Here is a 21,066-nt window from a genome sequence, read left to right as displayed (position 1 = left end):
TGGAACGACCAAACAACCAGTTATCAGGAGGTCCAGAGACTAGAACACCATGGTCCCAGCAGTGACATGCACCCCGATCGGGTGTATGGCCAGTCTGCAAACCGCCTGCGCCCCAAGCCCAGGCCGGCCTTGCCCCCCAGCAGAATCGGCCCTCAGGGAATCGGCCATTGGTCAGCTTGCTGTCAGCGGCCTGACAGCCAGGAATCCCATTCACCTGCACCCAGGACCCAGATAGCAGAGCGGAGGGAGCCCCATCCCAAGGGAAATTAGTCAAGTACTCTGAAAATGTTTTTACTCTTAATGTGGTATACAGGGAGATATTAGAATAAGTTTAATCAGTTTATCAGTCATTGTATCAATGTTGTTTTTATATCATATTTTTGTTTTTATATCATGTGTTTGTTGTTATATCATGTTATTGTTTATTAATAAATTTATATATTACTTTCATATACATTTTTCTAATTTTCTTTAATATCTGATACTTATAGAGAAAGGGAAAATAGTGATATTAAAATATTTCTTCTAATTAATTCCTTTCAATGTGCACAAATTCATGCACTGGGCCACTAGAATATATACATATATATATATATTTTAGACTTTGATATGGTACATATTTTAAACTTTGCAGGCCATTCAGTCTGTCACCACTCCTCAACTCTGCCACTGTAACACTAAAGCAGGCATAGATAATACAGAAACAAGTGAGCATGACTGTGTTCCAAAAACTTTATTGACAAAAACAGATTTGGCCATTGAGCCATATCCCTACTCCAGGTCCAGCTAAAACATAAAGATTCTGGTCAACCATTAAGACTAAGGTCAAATATGCAGAAAAATTAAACCTTTTGACAAAGAAAAATGAAAAGCCTGCCAAAGTATAATTGGTTTAAGATAAATGTAAATACAAATAAATGTATAATTGGTTAACTAATAAATGTATCAGGCAAACATTTATAGGACTAGGAGGTATCTTTACGATGCAAACCCTAGCAAACCAGATCACAAGTTAGCAGCACGTGGGGGCTAACTAACAAAGCAGCTAGCGGGCGAGGGTGTTAGCACCACGTACAGGGAGAGACGTCTGTGTCCAGAGGTACAACCAGTGCATTTGACTGTCTCTGCAGAGAGACACCAACAAAGCTGTTGCCCAGAGAGAACAAGTAGCCACGGGCGTAAGCAGCAGGTGATGTCCCAAAGGTGGCTGCTGCCACAGAACCCGTCCTTCCCGGCGGGCGCTCGGAATAGCCAGTGGCTGTGATGGCAAGGACCAAGGTGACTGTCCAACCAACAGGGTGACCAAGGCCTTGTGAGAGCTGAGAAAGGGGCTCTGTATTAGTCCATTTTTAAAAGTCAGTGAGAACCAAACTAGTCTTCTGTCATTTTTCTTTTCTTCCTGCAACTCTTAGGTTTATGCTTATTTTCCCTAAAGGAAACACTGCCTTACATGTACTCATTAAATTTTTTTTTCTGTTTTTCTAATTAGTTGCTTTTCACACTGTAACAGTTAAATTCTACAGCATAACCAATTACTTGCATATAAAGTTAAAAAGGCATCCTATGAAAATGGAGTGCTTCTAATGAATTTATGCATTTTTACAATCGTTTACTTGTACCTTCAAATAGTATGAAGCCTTTTAAAAAGCAGTTTAGTGCCTACTCTATGTAGAAGACTAAATTCATGTTTATAGTTGAATGTGGTCTTTGCTAACTAAATCTAAATTGTAGAAGTTTAGAGATTTAAATGTCGGTGTTTGTACAATATTGTTTGCTAATTTTACATAAAGACAGTGCATTTGTGATTAAACGTATTCTCTTATTACCTACAAGAAGCAAATTTCTGCAGAGGGTAGTTCAAAAGGCACGTATATGAATCTAACCTGCAAAAAAAAAATTGAGGTCTGATTGGCACATGTATTCTCCCTGTTTGTACCAATGTGTCACTGTGAAGCTACTTTATTTTGTTCAACTCTATTGCTGCATTTTTGGCATACATTTTTCCCACTGAATTTTAAAAAGACCTTTTTGAACATTCAAAAATATGTGTGTACTTGCTATATTCAAGCCACTGAAGATAGAAAAAACGAGTAAGAAAATATTCCTACTTTCAAGAGTGCGGCGAGCCCGCACGGCCATGGCATACTCAGCCCCAGGGCGCCTTATGTGCGGTGCAGCCAGGTTCGGTGACCTTGAGAGGGGGTGGTGAAGGATTGAGAAAAGACAGACAAGAGAATGAAAGCTGGGTCTGGGTGGGACGCTGTCCTCTCTGATGGAGAGCTAGCGACAGCGCCCCAGACTACAAGCCGTGTCTTTATTTTATAGCCAGATTCCATGCGGCGAAGTAAGGGCTTGGGCAAGATGTTTACAACATTCTCGTGGGTTTCAAGCCTACTCAATTACATGCACCTGAACTCTATCAAGCCCACCTCACTCAGGCACGTGGGGCCACGTGTTTGGACCATAGGTTCAAACTTACAACTATAGCTGTTGACTCTAATTGTGCTGGGAGGGCTTTCCCTTCCAAGCTGGAACTTGCACGTGGCAATGAGAGGACTGTGCCCTCTCATGAGTCCGAGGCATGAACCCGTCCAAACACTGTAGCCGCTCTCCACTCCACAAAGAGGCTCACAGCTTAGTGAGGGAGACCCAAGCAGAGAATTATCAGACAAAGTGATAAATACAGCAATAGCAAGTTAGCTGGGGAACTTAGGCAGAAAGGACGTTTTCAAATGATAGCAGGTAGCTCACTGATTCTGGGAGAGTAAGACATCCAACTGTGATGCTCAGCACCCACTACAGCATCACTGGGCCCTGCTGCTGGAACCACCACCTGCCACCGCTGGACAAGAGCTCGGACTGTCACAACTGCCGTCATCTTTCCCAGAAGAGATTTCCCTGCCTCGTGTCACCAGCATCTGAATCAAAATCTGGCACTGGCATATCTGACTAATGGAACCTAGTCACATGGCTGCACCCTGATCTCCCACCAAGAATCTTTAGTTGGGGAAGTTCCCAAGCATAGGACTGAGGTTCAGATGCTGAACTGCCGTAGAGATTGAAAATCTGCTACAGCACTGACGCTGGCTTGGAGGTGTAAGAGGAGGGAGTCAGGGAAGGCTCTTTGGAGAAGATGACCTCTTAGTTGAGTCTTAATTAAAGGTAACCAGGGTATTCCAAGCAGAAGGGATAGATAACCAGAAAGCTAGAATCAAAAGGTGAGTGTGTGGCCCCGCCAGCGTGGCTCAGTGGTTGAGCATCAACCTATGGACCAGGAGGGTCATGGTTTGATTCCCAGCCAGGGCCCGGGTTGTGGCCTTGAACCCCAGTATGGTGAGTGTAGGTGGCAGCCAGTCAATGATTCTCTCTCAGGATTGATGTTTCTATCTCTCCCTCTCCCTTCCTCTCTGAAATAAGTTTTGTTAAAGGTGTGTGTGTGTGTGTGTGTGTGCGTGTGTGAAAATAAAACCATTTTAATGTTGCTGGAGCTTAACGTGAGATATGAGAGTTAGAAGAAATGAGATTGGATCAGATGTTAGGGAGCTTCATTATAGCATAATAAGGAATTTTAATTTTACTCTGGATTGCCATTGAATGAAGGGGTCAGTTTTGCATGTTGGACCACTGGTAGCCATGGGTGGATTATGTTTGAGAAAAACAATACAGGACGTAGGGATACCTACGCCATCAGTGCAGGTTAGATGCAAAGAGAACCTGAATGATGATGGAAGTGAGGGGGATAGAGAAATAAAACTGGGAAGGCCTGGTGGCTGATGTGATTGGAAAAGGAAAAAGTAAGAGTGATGGGAATAAACCCCACCATGAAGGTCCAGGGGAGGAGCTGCCCTTGGAAATGTGTGAACCACAGCTGGCTCCTGCACGGGATGGTGATCTGAAGTCACACAGACGGCAGAGTTCGAGGCTCCTCAGGGGAGAATTTCATTCAGAGAAGTTCTGGGAAATGCTCCCAGGTGACAGCTCAGGCCTCAAAGGATGTCCACAGATAAAATGCGAGAGAGTGAGCAGCTCATTGTAAAAATTCACAAGGCACACAAGGAAATAAAGCACCATGGATGAGAACCAGCAGAGACCTCACATCGAAACCTCAGTATTAACCAGGGAAATATAAATTAAAACCTCACCGAGGTACCAATTCATTCTCATCAGGTTGACAAAATGTTTTAAATTGGCATTGCCAGTTTGGCATCTATACTAATAATAGAGGAATATGCCAATTGTCCAGGATGCCGTCTCAGTAACAGTAACGACCGAACAGCAGGCTGGAAGGCTGCGTGGGGCAACAAGGCCAGCAGGGGGGTTAGTGAGGGACGACCAAACGACTGAACAGCAGGCTGCACGGGGCAACCAGGATGGCAGGGGGGTTAGTGAGGGATGACCAAACGACTGAACAGCAGGCTGTGTGGGGTGACCAAGCTGGCAGGGGACCAGTTGGGGACAACCAGGCCAGCAAAGGGGGCAATTGGGGATGACCAGGTTGGCGGGGGGTGGGGGGGTTAGTTGGGGGCTACCAGGCTGACGGGGGGGGGGCAGTTGAGGGCAACCAGGATGGCAGGGGGGCAGTTGAGGGTGACCAGGCCGGCAGGGGGGGTGGTTGGGGGCAACCAGGCCGGCACAGGGGGCAATTGAGGGTGATCAGGCCGGTGGGGGGGGCAGTTGGTGGTGACCAGGCCAGCAGAGGGGGCAGTTGGGGGTGACCAGGCTGGTGGGGGAGGGGGGCAGTTGGAGGCTACCAGGCCGGCAGGGGGGAGCAGTTAGGGGCAATCAGGCCAGCAGGCAGAGATGGTTAGGGGTGATCAGGCTGGCAGGGGAGGCAGTTAGGGGCAATCAGGCAGGCAGGCAGGCAGGCAGATGAGCAGTTAGGAGCCAGTGGTCCTGGATTGTGAGAGGAATGTCTGACTGCCAATTTATTACCTAAACCGGCAGTCGGACATCCCCTGAGGGGTCCCGGATTGGACAGGGTGCAGACTGGGCTGAAGGGACCACCCCCCCTTAACAAATTTTGTGCACTGGGCCTCTAGTTACCTAATATATGCATGTAAACATGTGTATGCTCCCCATTCCTACATTATACCCTAAAGAGTCTTGCACATATATGTTCAGGAATTATATATCAGAATGTTTATAATAGTAGCATTCATCACGGGAAAAAAACAACAACCACCACCCTAGAAATAACCCTACTGCTGACAAACATTAAAATGGATAAACTGTGGCAGTGAGAGCAAACTAACCCCACGATGGGCATCAATGTGGCTAAATCTCAAAAGTGATATTGAAGGAAAGTCATAGAAGAATGCAGGCGGTATGAGTCAGGCCATTTGCATACATTTCTTAAAAGTTGCATATGTTTCTTAAAAGGTACATACACATTGTTTAAAGATACATACAAAGTGATAAAACTAAAATGGAAAACGAGGGGATAATTATTATGAAATTCAGGATAGTGGTATCTCTGGGGTAGGCAGTAGGCTAGCAAAGAGGGGCCATCAGAGGATTCTGATGTAGCTGGTGACATTCATTTCCTTAACCTGGGGAGTGGGGACACGGGTATGCACTTCTGATCCTTCTTTAAAATGTGCATTTTACACACACTCCTCAATGTGTGGTACAGTCCCCCAAAATAAAATTAAATAAGGAATGATCCTTCTAGTCCTTCTCTAAGCCACGGGACCTGCTGTCAGAGGGCGGTGCTGTTCGCATTCTCAATGCCAGCTTCTTTGGCCATAAAATAAAAGGGGCCAGGTTTTGCCAGCAGCTCCTCGGGGCTGCCAAACTCGACAATCTTCCCGTTGTCTAGGACCATTACCCTGAAACAAAGAAGAAGGAAAGGCAAGCCTTAGGAAGCAGCATCTCAGATCTTGGCGTCGGTAAGAACAACCAGCACTAAGTCACGGTAAAATCATTCAGACCAGGCTACCAAGCAGAGTGGGCGAAGGGACCCCAGCATCTGCAGCAACACGGATGAATTCCATACGTGTGCTGAACTGGAAGGATATGCTTAGTCTGAGTCCACGTACATCCGCTTTTTTTTAAAAAAAGACACACACTGTTTAAGGGAGCCTGTCCTGCCCACTGTCTAAGAGGACTGACATTATCCCGTTTTGAGTGTCGCCGTCAGAGGAACAGAAAGCTGTTTACAGGGGTAGCCGCTGAGACCTTCAGTCGGAAGGTCTGTGGTCAGTGTCTGCCGCTCATGGCTTGAGCCTCCACCTCCCTGTACTCGGTTATGGTTGTACACAGTCTTCCATTTTTCCTCAAGGCACTTTCCTTAACCCGGTTGGCTTTGTCATTAGCTTGATGTATAATTTTGGGCAAATTACTTGAAATCTCTCTGTTTCTTCATGAGTAAAATGATGGTAGTTAATCCTTCTGCTGTAAGAAATCTCACGGCTGATGTTATTACTTTAAATATATATATATATAATTTATTTATTTTCTTTTTTTACTGATTTTACAGAGGAAGGGAGAGAGACACAGAAACATCAATGATGGGAGAGTATCATTGATTGGCTGCCTCCAGCAGGACCCACACAGGGGATTGAGCCAGCAACCCGAGTATGTGCCCTGACGGGGAATCGAAGTGTGACCTCCTGGTTCCTAGGTCAATGCTCAACCACTGAGCCACACCAGCTGGGCTGATGCTATTACTGTTGACAAAGGGTTAAGCCGGGTCTATCAAACTCTGCCCTCCCCTTCCCCCCGACACACACTCACTTGTCGCTGTCCATGATGGTGTGCAGCCTGTGGGCGATGGTGATCGCTGTGCAGTGGGAGAACTCCTTTCGGATGGTTATCTGGATGAGCTGATCTGTCTCTAGATCTACTGCAGCGGTGGCCTCATCCATGATCAGAATCTTGGATTTCCGAAGCAGAGCCCGGGCCAGGCACAGTAGCTGCTTCTGCCCAATGCTGCAGCCAATGGTAGAAATCAAGCATTAGCCCAAGGACCAAGGACTAACCTGGGAAGGGATGTGGGGGCCGATCAGACTTTGCAAAGCCACACTCCTAAATCCCCCCAGGATGCCTCAGCCAAACTTCCCCAATCAATTAGAAGGCCCACCACACGTACTTAATTAAAATGTCACGTTTGTGGGCCCCACACCTCTCAATCAGAATGGGGAGGAGCCAGGGAACGTGCATTTTTAATAAGCACCCCAGGTGATTCCATGTTTGACAAGTTTGGGAAATACTAGCCCAGAAATAGTGCTTTGCATTTGGCTATAGGGATGTCCCAGTACACCAACAACAATTCCAAAAAAAGAGGTGGATGCCCCAAGTTCATTTCAGCAGTGTTGGACCTGACGCCATTTACTGGTAGATAAGGTGACATCTAGCCAGAATGCCCCAGTGGCATTTCTCAGTGGCCTTAGCAAATCCATTCGTTATTTTAATGTGTAATTCTAGTCTCAAAGCTAATTATTTGTTCAAGGCCCTCTGCCTTGATTAGAGACGTAACTCTCTAATGAACATGATGTCTTGGTGTGAGATGCAATGTATGTGGAACTCGAATATGCTTGTAAAATGCAAATCGCTTTAATTTGCGAAGAGCCGGTAATGAAGACTGGACCTCTTAGTCGCATAAAGAAGCTTTGGGAAATGATGTGGAGGAAATATTCAGTAGTTCGCTAATTGCTCTTTCCTGCTGTTGCCATTAGGGAGCATATTAAGCAGAGGGTGGCTAGACTAAAAGCTCTGTAATTCTCGGAGAAAATTTCCTGCAGGAGATGAGAAGTCACCCAAGATGAACTTTCAGTTTTTTTCTGTAAAAACAGAGGCAACTGCAATTTCCTTAACTTGTACCAAACCCCCGCCTGGTACAGCTGGGCTTCCCGTCACAGTCCCAGCACCACTCTGGCTCCGCAGCGTCTCTCTCTCCAAGCTAATAGATCTCCGATCTCTGATCACTCATCAAAGGAATTTACTTTCAACACCTCCCAACCAGGTCTGAAATCTAGGCACTGGGAATGTTATTTAAGTGCCCCCCAGCCTGGACAGAGAAGGATGGTTCTTAAAAACCGAAAGTATCAAGCTCACCCCTCCCCACCCTGCCAGAGGGTCCCACATGGCCCCACGTGTCTGCAGTGTCTGCAGCATTCACTGCCTGGCCTTTACGCGGACAGGCCTGTCTTCTCCACGAAGCTCTAAGCACTAGGAGGCCAGGGGTGTGTCTGTGTCATCTTCCTCTGTGTCTGCAGTGCTTGCATGTACTCGCTGCTCAGTGTATATTTGCTGACTGAATGTTTGAATGGCTTATTTCACAGGCCTAAAGGACCACTTAAGTCCTGCTAGTGCCTCTCTCTGTTGCTGAGGACAAGCAAACATGATGCCTTCTACATCAAAGCTTACAAGTGTCACCTGGGCCCCTGATTCAGCTGGTCTGGGCTGCAGTCTAGGCACTGAGATTTTTTTAAAATATATTTTTTATTGATTTTTACAGAGAGGAAGGGAGAAGGATAGAGAGTTAGAAACATCAATGAGAGAGAAACATCGATCAGCTGCCATCAGCAAGCTCCCTACTGGGGATCTAGCCTGCAACCAAGGTACATGCCCTAGATCGGAATCGAACCCAGGACTCTTAAGTCCAAGGGCTGACACTCTATCCACTGAACCAAACCAGTTAGGGCCTTTTATTTTTTTAAAGATTACTAAGTGATTCTAGTCTGTATCATGGTTAAGAATCAATGCTCTTGTCCGGGCCTAGCCAGTTTGGCTCCATGGACAGACCATCAGCCTGTGGACTGAAAGGTCCTGGGTTTGATTCTGGCCAAGGGCATGTGCCACAGTTGCAGGCTGGATCCCCAGCCCAGGTCTGGGCACAGGAGGGAGGCAACCAATCGACATGTCTCTCTCACATCGATGCTCTCTCTGTCTCTCCTTCTCTCTCTCTCTCTCTCTCTCTCTCTCTCTCTCTCTCTCTCTCTCAAAAAAAAAAAAAAAAAATCAATGGAAAAATATCCTCAGGTGAGGATTAACAACAAAAAGAATTAATGCCCTTGCCCTGGCCAGTGTGGCTTGGGCATCATCCCATGCACCGAAAGGTTACTGGTTGAATTGCCAGTCAGGGCACTTCCCCAGGTTGCAGGCTCTATCCCCAGTAGGGGGCGTGCAGGAGGCAGCCGATTGATGCTTCTCACATCGATGTTTCTCTCTCTCTCCCTCTCCTATCTTCTCTCTCTAAAATTCAATAAAACGTGTTAAAAAATCAATGCTCTAGTCATTGTTTCTCAAACTGTAATATACACAAAAAATCAGCTGGGGATCTTACTAAAATGCAGACTCAGGTCAACAGCCTGGTTTTCTAACAAGTTCACAGGTGAAGCCAGAGTTGCTGATGCACTAATTGAGTTACTGAGCATCCCTTCTCTTATGAGCTACACCTGTTAATGGTCCATGCCCATCCCAGCATTCTGAAGGCACCTGGGACTGCAGCAAGGAGTACCTCTGAGCAGCGGGCTGTGGCTGAGGGCTGGCCTTCAGTGTGTGTGTGTGTGTGGGGGGGGAACCCAACTTTAACAGGGAAAATGCCAGGACAGCTTCTTAAAGACATAGTGAAGACCAGAAGTATGAAGTGTCAACATATACAGACAATCTCTGGAGAGGTGAGGAGAACAGGGAAGCTGAGGGCCTCTCTGCTGGTTTAAGGTGTTTCAGGTGCCCCCCAAACTCTGCGGATACCAGTCCCCGTCATCCGCATGCCTTTCGACCAGTGCTGCTCAAACTGGGAGGCCCACAGCAACCCCCGGGGAGCCTTTGGAACTCCCACGTCCAGTCTACACCTTGTACCATGAAATCAGGCTTCCTGGGTCGGACCAGGCGTCAGGACCGTTTCCATCCTGATTGCAGTGAGCAGCTGAGAGCAAACCCTCCCCCACGGGGACCTGTAGGCTCACTTTGTGAAATGTCTCGTGAGGGCACACATTCTAACCAAGGTTTTCACGAGTTCCACACCTATTCTCTCACGTCATTTTCACGGCTGGTTCGCTTTAAGCATTCGGAACTAGACCTGGAGAGTGCCCATCCAGGATGCCAGGCACCTCTGGCTCAAGGAACAACGGAGTCCTTCCCCTGGCTTCTCTCGGTGCCTGCGGGAAGTGGGTTAGGAAACATTACCTTAGGTTGTCACCAGCCTCTGCCAGCTCGTGGGACAGGCCAAGTTGCAGGTTGGCCACAAAGGATTTGAGGTGAACCAGCTCCAGGGCCTTCCAAACCTCCTCATCTGAGTAGCTGTTGAAAGGGTCTAGATTCACCCTCAGGCTTCCAGAGAACAGGACGGGATCCTGCAAGTCAAGGGATGAAGGGGCTGCTGGGGCGAACGACAGGAAAGGACTAGCCGTCCTTGTGGCCAGGAGAAAGCGGATAGGATAGGACGGGCCTGGGAGGGAAGGCTGGTTCGTGGCCAGGCTTTTGTAAGGTTTCCCACTGAAGGCTGAGAGTGGCTGCCAGCGGGGAGCTAAGCACAGGAGTAGGAGGAATCCTTCGTTTGTTTTTTGTTGTTTTGCTTTTCATTCTGAGATGCATTTATGAATTTCCAAAATTGCCTGAGCACCTCTTTAAAAAGTAAGAAGAACCTCCCACACTCCCAAATAAAGACTCATGGTATGGAGGGGGAGGGATCGAGGGCGGCACAGTCCCGGGGGAAGAATTTATGAGGCCTTTGGAGAGGCTGGAGGAGAGAGTGCATGAAACTGAGCAAACACCAGACACACCAAACCCACCCCCGAAGCCTGGCTGAGTGAGCAGAGGACCCAGCTCTAATGAGGACCCACACACCACTGAGAGGCCCCCAGGGCAGTCCTTTCTGGTGGGGTCCAGAGAGGAAGCAGGGGGAAGCGTTTCTTGCTGATGCACCGAGTGTGGGCTTGCTGACAGAAATCTACAGCAAACTCCCTCCCCTGTCTGCTAACCATCTCAAATGGGGAATATAAAGCTTAATGGTTTCAAGCTTCAGTGGCAAAACTGCTAATGCTGATTGCAAAGGGTCTTGCAAACCATGATGGGCTATAGAAAAGCTAAATAATCATCTGCTTTCTTTGACTCCTGTTGTGTTGCTGCCACCTACTGACTGGATACCAGCAGCCACACAAGCATATTAGCAAAAACACGCAGAACTTATTTTTGTTAAGTTCTGGAAACAGTGGGTCTTCGGGAACTAGCTCAGAGGCCCCGGGTAGACTGCAGAAATGGCACTGCTAATTGAATCTACATCAAGAAGAAGATGCACAGCCCAGGTCATGTGGCTCAGTGGTTGACTGTCGTCCTATGAACCAGAAGGTCACAGTTCAATTCCAGACCAGGGCACATGCCCAGGTTGTGGGCTGGATCTCCAGTAGGGGGCGTGCAGGAGGTAGCCAATCAATGATTCTCTCTCATTGTTGATGTGTCTCTCTCTCTTCCCTCCCTCCCTCTCTGAAGCACACGTTTCCTGTACCTGTTCCCCCGCCCCCCCCCCCCCAAGTGGGGCAGAGTAAGTTCTAGAGCTCACCTGGGGGATGATGGTCAGTTTCTCTCGGAGGTCGTGGAGCCCAATGGAAGCGATATCTACCCCATCAATGATGATCTGGCCACCAGAAGCCTCTAGGATTCTGAAGAGGCTGTTTGTCAGGGACGACTTCCCAGCTCCTGTCCTGCCCACCACACCAATCTGTAAAGAGATCCTTTGCAGTTAGTTCACCATATAATTCATGGTGGATAAACATTTAGCCTGGGGCGGGTGGAGAGAGGAGGAGAAGAGGGCTGTTCCATCCCACCTCCTAAACGTGCTTGCTGAGAACCACAGTGATTGTTGGAAATGGACACATCAGCAGCTGTACTACAATTACTATTGGAAGGACTGGGCCTGCCATCAGCGGAGAACCAGGCCCTGACCTGGACCTCAGCATTCGTCCCCAGGTATTTTCTGGCCCTACATCAGGCCCCAAGTCCTCAGGGAACAAGGACACCCAACGAGGGTGCCGGACTTTGCCAACCAGAAGGAGAACTAGGCTGCTCTCTCTACAGGGAGAACCTCCACACTGTGGTTCTTACCAGTTCTTCCCCCAAGCCACGTGTTTCCTGACCTCCTCTGCCTGGCCCAGCCCTTTCAGGAAATGAGCCCTCCTCAGCTACTGGAGAAGCAAGGGGGGGCGGGGGGGGGGGGGGCAGGCAAGGGGGCAGGGCAGAACTGAGCAGAAAGCCCTTACAGTCCAGTAAGTCCAATTGATCCCATGTGGATATCCTGCCCTCTGGTGGTGGCACTGTGTCCTTACATTTCCCCAGGAGAAAGTGCCCCATCCTGTCACTCCACCAAATGATGACAGCCCAGAGCCCGGGTGGTCACCACCTCTGTGTCCAACAGTCCTCTCATCACAAGGACTCACATCTAGGCCTTTCTTCAGCCCCACCTACCTTCTCCTGGCTCCTGATGTCACAAGTGATCCCTTTCAGCACCAGATCCAGCTCAGGCCGGTACCGTACTTGGTAGTTGTTAAACTGAATCTCCCCTTTGCTCGGCCAACCTGCTGGGGGTCTCTTCTCAGTCAGCCAGGGTGCCTGGCGGGGAGACAGGAGGAGAAGCGCCTTACATGGAGCCAGCTCGCTGAACAGCGCCCGTGGGACTCCAGTCGCCGAGCAGTAGAAAGGTAGCCGTGTCCCAGCCACCGGGGGCACCTGCATTCAATAGACTGAACTAGACTGGGACTTCCAGAGGTTCCTACCGTATTCAATCAAAGAAACCCTATCCCACAGGTTTGCTCGGTGGGCCTCCAGAGTGAAGCCACCATTCAGCGTGGTGCCTCCCAAGACCTGACTTCCCCCAAACCATTTCCTATTCTAAGTTTCAGGAAATTGGGCCATTTGAGTTAGAACAGGGGAAACTTTTAGGAGGACCTTTATAGACACCACATCTTCTAGACCAGGAGAAGATGCTCTCTCAAGGGACCCACACCTTTTTCTTTGCCTTCCTCTCATGCCCTCTTACCTCATTTTCCACATTTATGTACTCATTTATTCGCTCAACAGCCACAATGTTGGTCTCGACTTCTGACGTCATCCTCACTAGCCAGTTTAAGGTTTGTGTGATCTACAGAAAAACCAGAAGACCAAAGATCACGTCAGGCTCAGAAACCAACGTAACTCATCAAACCACAAGGTCAATCCAGTGCCTACTTTGCACCCAGCATTATGCCGAGCTCTACGAGGGAGCTAGGGGCGTGAAAGTACCAATGTTCACCTCTTTGGGGAGGAATGGAGACCAGTGTATCAAATGGCTGGAGGACAACTGTGTGGTGCTCACGCGAAAGGGTGTCTGGGCTGACTTTGGGCTACAACTGGGGCTAGAGAAGCTGGCTTAGGTGGAGTGGGACCAACCCTTGGCCCTCTTTTTAAAAAAAAAATATATTTTATTGATTTTTTACAGAGAGGAAGGGAGAGGGATAATTAGAAACATCGATGAGAGAGAAACATCGATCAGCTGCCTCCTGCACACCCCCTACTAGGGATATGCCCGCAACCAAGGTACATGCCCTTGACTGGAATTGAACCTGGAACCCTTCAGTCCGCAGGCTGTCGCTCTACCCACTGAGCCAAACCAGTTAGGGCAACACTTGGCCTTCTTGTCTGTAAGCCTACTGTTCTTTGTGGGAAGGGTGGTGGGCCTTCTGCAAAGGGGGAGCATAAGAAAAGAAACAAGGGCCCAATCGGCGTGGCTCAGTGGTTGAGAGTTGACTTATGAATCAGGAAGTCACGGTTTGATTCCCAGTCAGGACACATGTTCAGGTTTCGGGCTCCACATGGATCCTCATCCTCCTTTACCAGAGTAAACTCCAGGCGCCTTCCTGCCATTACAAAGATGTATCTAACCACCAGTAAGAGGGCTGTCATGATCCAGGCCAGTCTAGAGGCTGGGGAATCTGCAGATTACTCATATGCAGGCTTCATTCAGGCAAAGATTCAAACCTGGGTGTTTCCATTGAGTGAATGGTGGTTAGAGAGGAGAGCACGGGGTCATGGGGACTGAGAGTAACCGCTTTGTGTAGGCTGAGCCACATGAAACTTTTGATATTGAATGCTTATGCTTTGGTTCAGTACAAAAATTCTCTAATTCCTTGCCCCATCTCTCCTGGGTTATTAAGCCTAGAAATGGGTGGAGGAAGAAGCAGTGGCACAAACCGAGTGGCATTCTGGTGAACAACTGGGTCCTTTTGGGTGCCCGCTGTGACCACCTTGGGCCTCATTATCTTCTACTGAAGACAGAACCATGTAGAGTGTGCTGGTAGCTATGAAAACCTCTGGTATATAAGTTCAAAGAGATACCATGAAAGATGGCCCAATGACTCATTAAATGAGTCTCACTTATTGAATATTTACTGTAGTGCCAACCACTGTCTTAGGTGCTAGGAAATAATATCTTAACATTTATCCCCTAGCCACACTGGGGATGCAATAGATAGTTTTATTGGGCTCTCTGTTCTTTATTAGAATTACCTTCAATTATTCTGTAATCTAAGAAAAACAATCATAGAAGTTATTTGTTCAAAAGACTTTCTGGTTACTGCTATATTATGGAAAAGAAACTAAGTTACTCTCTCTTTCGACTAGAATCAAGCAAAGAGGCAAAGAGACAAGGAACTATTCGGTTGAATCATATGAAATTGCTTTCTTAACTCCCAAGGGCAACAACATTTATGCTCAGAGGACACTGAAACCTATTTAGAAAGCGTGAAGAGCATGTCCATGGGTGACACAGTCAGTAAGAGACGGAGCCAGGGTTTGAACCTCAGTCTCCCCAGTGCCTCTGGATCTAGAAAAGAATCAGAGCATGGACCTCACGGCATACTCTAGACACAACTTAAGAATAAGTGCACTAATTTAACCAAACTCCCAACCTTCAGACTCACATTGAGTGCATTGGACAGAACGAAGCCCACAACTTCCCCGCTGAGGTTAATTTTGAAAATAACTGTCATCAAGGATGAAAAGAAGACAATCAGGTTCCCAACCAGCTCCAGACGAACTGCAAGCCACCTGTGGGACAACAGAGCCAGAGAGGGGTGTTACCGAGAGGTATCCACTTTCTTACCTGACCTAGCCCCATAGATGTTTCTAGAACATTCTCAGGGGGCTCAAGTTGGTAGAATGGTGTTCTTAGCAGGTGCTTTGACTTGACTATACCAGGTGTTCCTAAAGTCTGTCAAGTTGGATTTTAGAAAATAAATTGCATTTTAAAGATACTAGAGGAGTTTCCTAAACTAAGGGAATCCTATGGTTCAATGTCTCCCAAACTTGCCAAATCCTAAGAATCATCTGGGGCAATTGTTAAAAATATACAAAACCATGCAAAAAAAAATGTTTGGACACTTCCCCAAGAAATTCTGACTCAAGGGGCTTAGAATGGGGGTCGGGAACCTGCATTTTTAACAAATGTTTCAAGTGATTTCTTCTGATTAGGCAAGGAAAATAATGCCAGAGATAATCCACATGTAGCATCACAGCAGGGCTCAATGTATCCTGTCTGATTTCATGATTTGAAAAGGTAGAGAAGAAGATGGGGGTGGGGTGGGGAGAGGTTAGGTGCGACTTGATCATAGAGTGATCAACTGCAGAGAACCGAATAGGACAGAGATAGACATAATTTATAAAAATTGACTTTTCTGCCCAGCTGGCATGACTCAGTAGTTGAGCATTGACCTGTGAACCAGGGGGTCACATTTTGATTCCCGGTCAGGGTGCATGCCTGGGCTGCGGGCCTGATCCCCAGTGGGGGCATGCAGGAGGCAGCTGATCAACAATCCCCTCTTATCATTAATATCTCTCTCTCTCTCTCTCCTTCTCCTGTCCTCTCTGAAATCAATAAAAATATATTTTCTAAAAAATTGACTTTTCCAAATAAAACGTATTTAAAGAAATTTGAATCTGTAAACCTAGCATTGCACAAATAAATATGATGCATATTTACAATGAGCATCCAATAGGAATGATCTATATGCCTGTTTCCTTCTTGAAACGTACCTAAGAAATCAAATATCTTTACAATCAAATTCCTGACCTCTCCATGTTCCAACTAATACTGAGATCATGAGCCTGCCCTTCATATCTCAAGACAATGTGGAAGGCACTCGAGAATTTTCACTTCCTCTACAAAACCTTCTTCCTTCAAGGACCTGCCACTTTTTGCCAGGGTCCAGTGATGCCGGAGAAGTGAAGAATGCTCACCTTTCTCGGGAATTCACCCACAGGATGTGAACTTTTCATTGGCTTTCCCTGAAAATTCCCAGCTCTCCTCTCTCCAGCTTCTTCTTTTTCCACCACCCTACAGAGAGTTGCCCTGCCTGTGGAGAATCTCACATTCACTCCCAGGGAAGCAAACAGAGAACGCCCAGGTCCCCCGACACTTGTGTAGCACCTGGGTCACACAATGCTCACAGGGGTCATTTGACTTGCACCAACGCCTGTGATAGAGGCTGTGTTCCAGCCATTGTGGAAAAAAAAAATATGAGGCTTCCCTTAGAGAGGTGGAGGCAATTCACCTAGCCTGGTAAATGGCAGAGCAGGCACAGGGACCCAGCCTCTGACTCCGAAGCTCATGCTTTCTTCTCTCTACTTACATAATAGGCGTGCTTGGCGAGAGTGACTTTCATATCATTGGCCATGTCTGTTCCCCTGCAGCTAATGTCCAACGTGCAGAACCCCAAAGCACACATTTGGGTAAATACCCGGGGAAGCCTCACCTGTTGGAGATAATCCAGGAATAGACACATTTCTGGTTAGTGTCAATCAGCTCCTCACTGTGTTTTAGAAATCGGTGCTGGTGCTGAAATGCACGGATGACAGGCAAACCCGACACGGTCTCACTGAAGAAAGAGTAGAGTGGGGACCTGGTGACTGAGTCCAAACGCCTCAGCTGGCGGGAAGTGGCCACATAAAATATCTGGACCCCGAAAGTAATGAGTGAGTTAGTCACACAGTCATGCCCCATATGCCACACTGCTTCCCTTGTGACCCTGACCCAGTATTCGTCACCCTTTTTAAAAATGTGTCTTTACTGTTGAAAGTATTACAGAGGTCCCCCATTTTACCCTCACTGACTCCCTCCACCCCGCACCCACCCCTCCCCAGGCCTTCACTACACTATTGTCTGTCCCTGAGTTATGCATCCTATATAATAAAGAGCTAATATGCAAATGGTCATCACATCCTCACACCGTCACGCCTTAACGGCTCAGACACTCAACACTGGGGAGAGAGGAATGGGGACCAGCCAAGCACAAATGAGCTCACGAGAGAGGAATGGGGACCAGGTAGGCCCGGGTCCTGGGTACCTGCGGCTGGCCAGAGGGAGGGAAGCACGGGTCCCAGATGCCTGCGACCGGCCAGAGGAGGGAATCCTGGGTCCCGGGTGCAGGGTGAGGCAGAGGCAATTAGGGGCGATCAGGCCAGTAGGGGAGCAGTTAGGGGTGATCAGGCAGGCAGGCAGAGGTGGTTAGGGGCGATCAGACAAGCAGGCAGAGGGGTTAGGAGCGATCAGGCAGGCAGGCAGGTGAGCGGTTAGGAGCTAGCAGTCCCGGATTGTGAGAGGGAGTCGGACATCCCCCGAGGGGTCCCAGATTGGAGAGGGTGAAGGCTGGGCTGAGGGGATCCCCCTGCCCCGGTGCACAAATTTCATCACCAGGCCTCTACTATATACATATAAATTCTTTGGTTAATATCTTCTCACCCATCTACTTCCCTCTGAAGTTTGTCAGTCTGTTGCATGTTTTAATGTCTCCGGATCTATTTTGTTCATCAGTTTATTTTGTCCATTAGATTCCACATATGAGTGAGATCATGTGATGTTTGTCTTTCTGTGACTGGCTTATTTTGCTTAGCTTAATGCTCTCCAGGTCCCTACATGCTGTCTTTTTTTTTTTTTTTAATATATTTTTATTGATTTCAGAGAGAAAGGGAAAGGGAGAGAGAGATAGAAACATCAATGATGAGAGAGAATCATTGATTGGCTGCCTCCTGCACACCCCTTACAGGGGATGATCGAGCCTGAAACCTGCACATGTGCCCTTGACTGGAATCAAACCTGGGACCCTTCAGTCCACAGGCTGATGCTCTGTCCACTGAGCCAAACCAGCTAGGGCCCTGCACGCTGTCTTAAGGGGTAAAGGATCCTTCTTTTTTACAGCTGCATAGTATTCCATGGTAAAAATGTACCACTTCTTTTTTATACACTCACCTATGAATGGACACTTGGCTATTGTGCTGCTATGAACATAGGGGTGCATATATTTTTATGATTGGTGTTTCAGGATTCTTAGCAATGTTCTTCACCCTGATGGCCACAGCCTACATCTGAATAGGACAGAAGCCTCCAGCCTCCCCTCTGGCTAGCAGAATGATGAGAGAAGCCCAGAGGAAGAGGATGGTGGAAAGATCTGAGGTTGGTGAGGAACAGAGCTAACCTCACAGTGGTCTTGGACCTAAACATAAATATGCCCCAGTTAAGCTACTAGTGGGACTGCAGTTAATGTGAGCTCTGCTGTGACCCATACACTACTTGGTGCTGATACTTCAGCTTCAGATAGTGGTCTGTGGGCTCCTGGGGATATCAATATAGGAGTAAATGACGAAGATGCTGGAGAGGAGTGAGTGACTAGCAATAAACAAAAGAGCAGGTTCTCAGGAAGGAGCCTGGGCTTTTATATGTAGAGAGGAGAGGAGACCCAGCCATTTCCAAACCTACCTGAACAGACACATAAATTATGCCGAGAGGAATGATGATGATGATGAAGGCTGGAGTGGCCAAGCAGATCATGAACAGGGTGCTCACGATCCCCAGGAAGCACAGAATCCAGCTGCGCAAGGACACGGGGAGTGTGTCATCCACGGTGGAAATATCCTGGGAACACATAATTAGGCGAGATGGTGTATTAATGAGTTCCCATGGCATTTTAGATTTCCCTGATTCCAGCGGAAACTTGCTCAATTCTGAGATCTCAGTGATTCCTTCATGTAATCATTTCATGATATTCATTTGCAATAGACTGTTCTGCTCATGCTAACAACAAATCTTATTTCTGTAATTTCTTTATCTTCCTAAATCATTCCAAACAGATATGGTAGTCATCCTTTAATACATTTGTCAAAGGTTTTTTACTCTTTTCAGTGAAATTCCCATTTGTCAAATTTATGAAACCATTCGTAACCACCCTAAGTTAATAGAGCCTTACAAGGTAAGCCCCTCTATAACCAAGCCAGTTCAATTATTCCAACTTCACACAGGGCCTAATTCTGTTGAGTACCTAGAACAGAGCCTGGCGTATAACAACCATTCGATAAACATTTGTTTGGAGGCTCCAGTGAAGAAGCCCTGTCACCTCTCACCGCCGCCTCCTCCCGCAACCCCCCCCCTCCCCCGTCCTCACCGCCGCCCCCCCCCCCCCCCACCGCCGGCCCAATGAGGAATGGAAAGTTGTTTCTTCTGTCAAGCATAGAGCTTCAAAGGGATAAGGAGATGGAGACTGAATATGACCCCTGCCTGGTCAGTGTTCTAACTAGAGATAACGAATGGGTCTTACTACCACATCACCTTTATGTCATGTTGGGTATAAATGAGCAAATGAGTGGGTGGGTGGATGGATGGATGATTTAATATGCACAGGAATGGATTATATTTTTGGGTTTCCCTTACCTATGTTTCTTAGATTATATTGATTCTAGGATTAGTAATAAGTGAGTATCAAATTACTGAGTCTATATTATCTCTGAAGTGTGCCAAACTGGATAAGGGATAACAGTTTTCTAAGAGAATCCTACAGAATGGATGACTCTTGAGTCTAATTTCCCTCCCCAAAGTCACATCAGAATGCAAGTAATAATATGTCCAGTAATAAAGGACTAATTCTTCTCATCCTGCTTCTACTGCCACCCAGCTATCCCCTGTCCCCACCATCTCCCTAGCTAACTTCTATAACTAAACTCAAGTCTCACCTTTTCTCACATTTGCCACCCTCAATCACCCAAACTGAGCTAATACCTCTTTTCTCTGTCACTCTTTCATACTCCCAGAACACTATTGTACACATTGTTGTTATTTGGGTTTTATCACATTTTATTACAATCCTTTATTTCCTTGGATGTCTTACTCATTAGATGGCGAGCTACTTATTCGGTCCAGTATTCATAGGATCTTTGAGACCTCACACAAGGTACTCAAATAAATAATTTGCATGCTGATGGACAAAAGAACTGGAACTACACAGTGTTGCCCAGGGGACCTGAGCAGTCTTTCCCGGGCAGAATAGAAAGATTCCCAGCATACACACGCATAACCTTACAGCCCTTGACATACTTACTCCAGCAAACCTGTTCACAATCCGGCCTATGGGTGTTGTGTCAAAAAAACTCATGGGTGCTCGAAGGATATTGTTCAGCAGTTGCTTGTGCAGGATGTTTGATGCATGTGTGAAACCATAGACACTCAAGATATTTGCTACGAGCACAAATATACCTAGAAATGGAACCAGTTCAGTCAGTGCTGTGCATATGGATCCCTGAAGTCTTGTGCCTCGGACATAATGGCAATTTTTTCCCTGAGTCCAGGCAAAGTACATTGATCAGAGAAATTATGTAAGAAATGGCTATCATAGCCATCAGACGTACCTTGTGTTAATCCCAGAGCTCCATAGACGCCAATTCTCATATCCCTCTGAGAGGCTGGGTAGTTGGAGGCATTGAAGGTTTTAGAGTCACTGGTCCAAACACTGAGCCAGAGATTGGATCCAATCAAAGCCACAAAACTGGTTACATAGGCAAAGACGATGAAGAAAATTGAACACCATCCTACTGCTTGTAGGTATTTCAGGTAGATGGAGAACTTGACCTGCAAAGCCCCCATGCCAATGTTAGTAGAATTCCTAAAGGCTTTTGGTGGAGAATTACCTAGAATACCAATCACAGGGGGAGTGAAGTCCCTGGGAAAATGGATGGCGGGTAGCAGAATTTGGTGTCTGTGCTTGTCATTTGTGCATTGGGCCAGGCTAATAATCAATGCTTAAATACAACGCAAAGTAAATAATCATGCAA

The 21,066-nt window shown here is 47.2% G+C and overlaps 1 protein-coding gene across 1 annotated transcript in view; it reads right to left on the bottom strand.

Moving 5' to 3' along the window:
* Positions 1–5,333: 5,333 nt before the first annotated feature.
* Positions 5,334–21,066, bottom strand: part of ABCC2 (ATP binding cassette subfamily C member 2) — a gene marked incomplete at its 5' end in the record, with an annotated part of 60,914 nt that continues 45,181 nt past the window's right edge. The window contains 11 exons of the mRNA XM_081104429.1: positions 5,334–5,828; positions 6,736–6,930; positions 10,132–10,298; positions 11,504–11,662; positions 12,406–12,549; positions 12,977–13,078; positions 14,895–15,021; positions 16,725–16,924; positions 18,725–18,880; positions 20,337–20,491; positions 20,644–20,863. Of these exons, the coding sequence (XP_080960555.1) occupies positions 5,699–5,828; positions 6,736–6,930; positions 10,132–10,298; positions 11,504–11,662; positions 12,406–12,549; positions 12,977–13,078; positions 14,895–15,021; positions 16,725–16,924; positions 18,725–18,880; positions 20,337–20,491; positions 20,644–20,863 (1,755 nt within the window). The 3' untranslated portion in view covers positions 5,334–5,698. The remainder of the gene's footprint in view (positions 5,829–6,735; positions 6,931–10,131; positions 10,299–11,503; positions 11,663–12,405; positions 12,550–12,976; positions 13,079–14,894; positions 15,022–16,724; positions 16,925–18,724; positions 18,881–20,336; positions 20,492–20,643; positions 20,864–21,066) is intronic.

The sequence above is a fragment of the Myotis nattereri genome (assembly GCF_964212035.1).
Source record: "Myotis nattereri genome assembly, chromosome: 13".
Classification (NCBI taxonomy): Eukaryota; Metazoa; Chordata; class Mammalia; order Chiroptera; family Vespertilionidae; genus Myotis; species Myotis nattereri.
The sequence above is the reverse complement of the archived record's forward strand: the minus strand, read 5'-3'. Positions and strand labels throughout refer to the sequence as shown.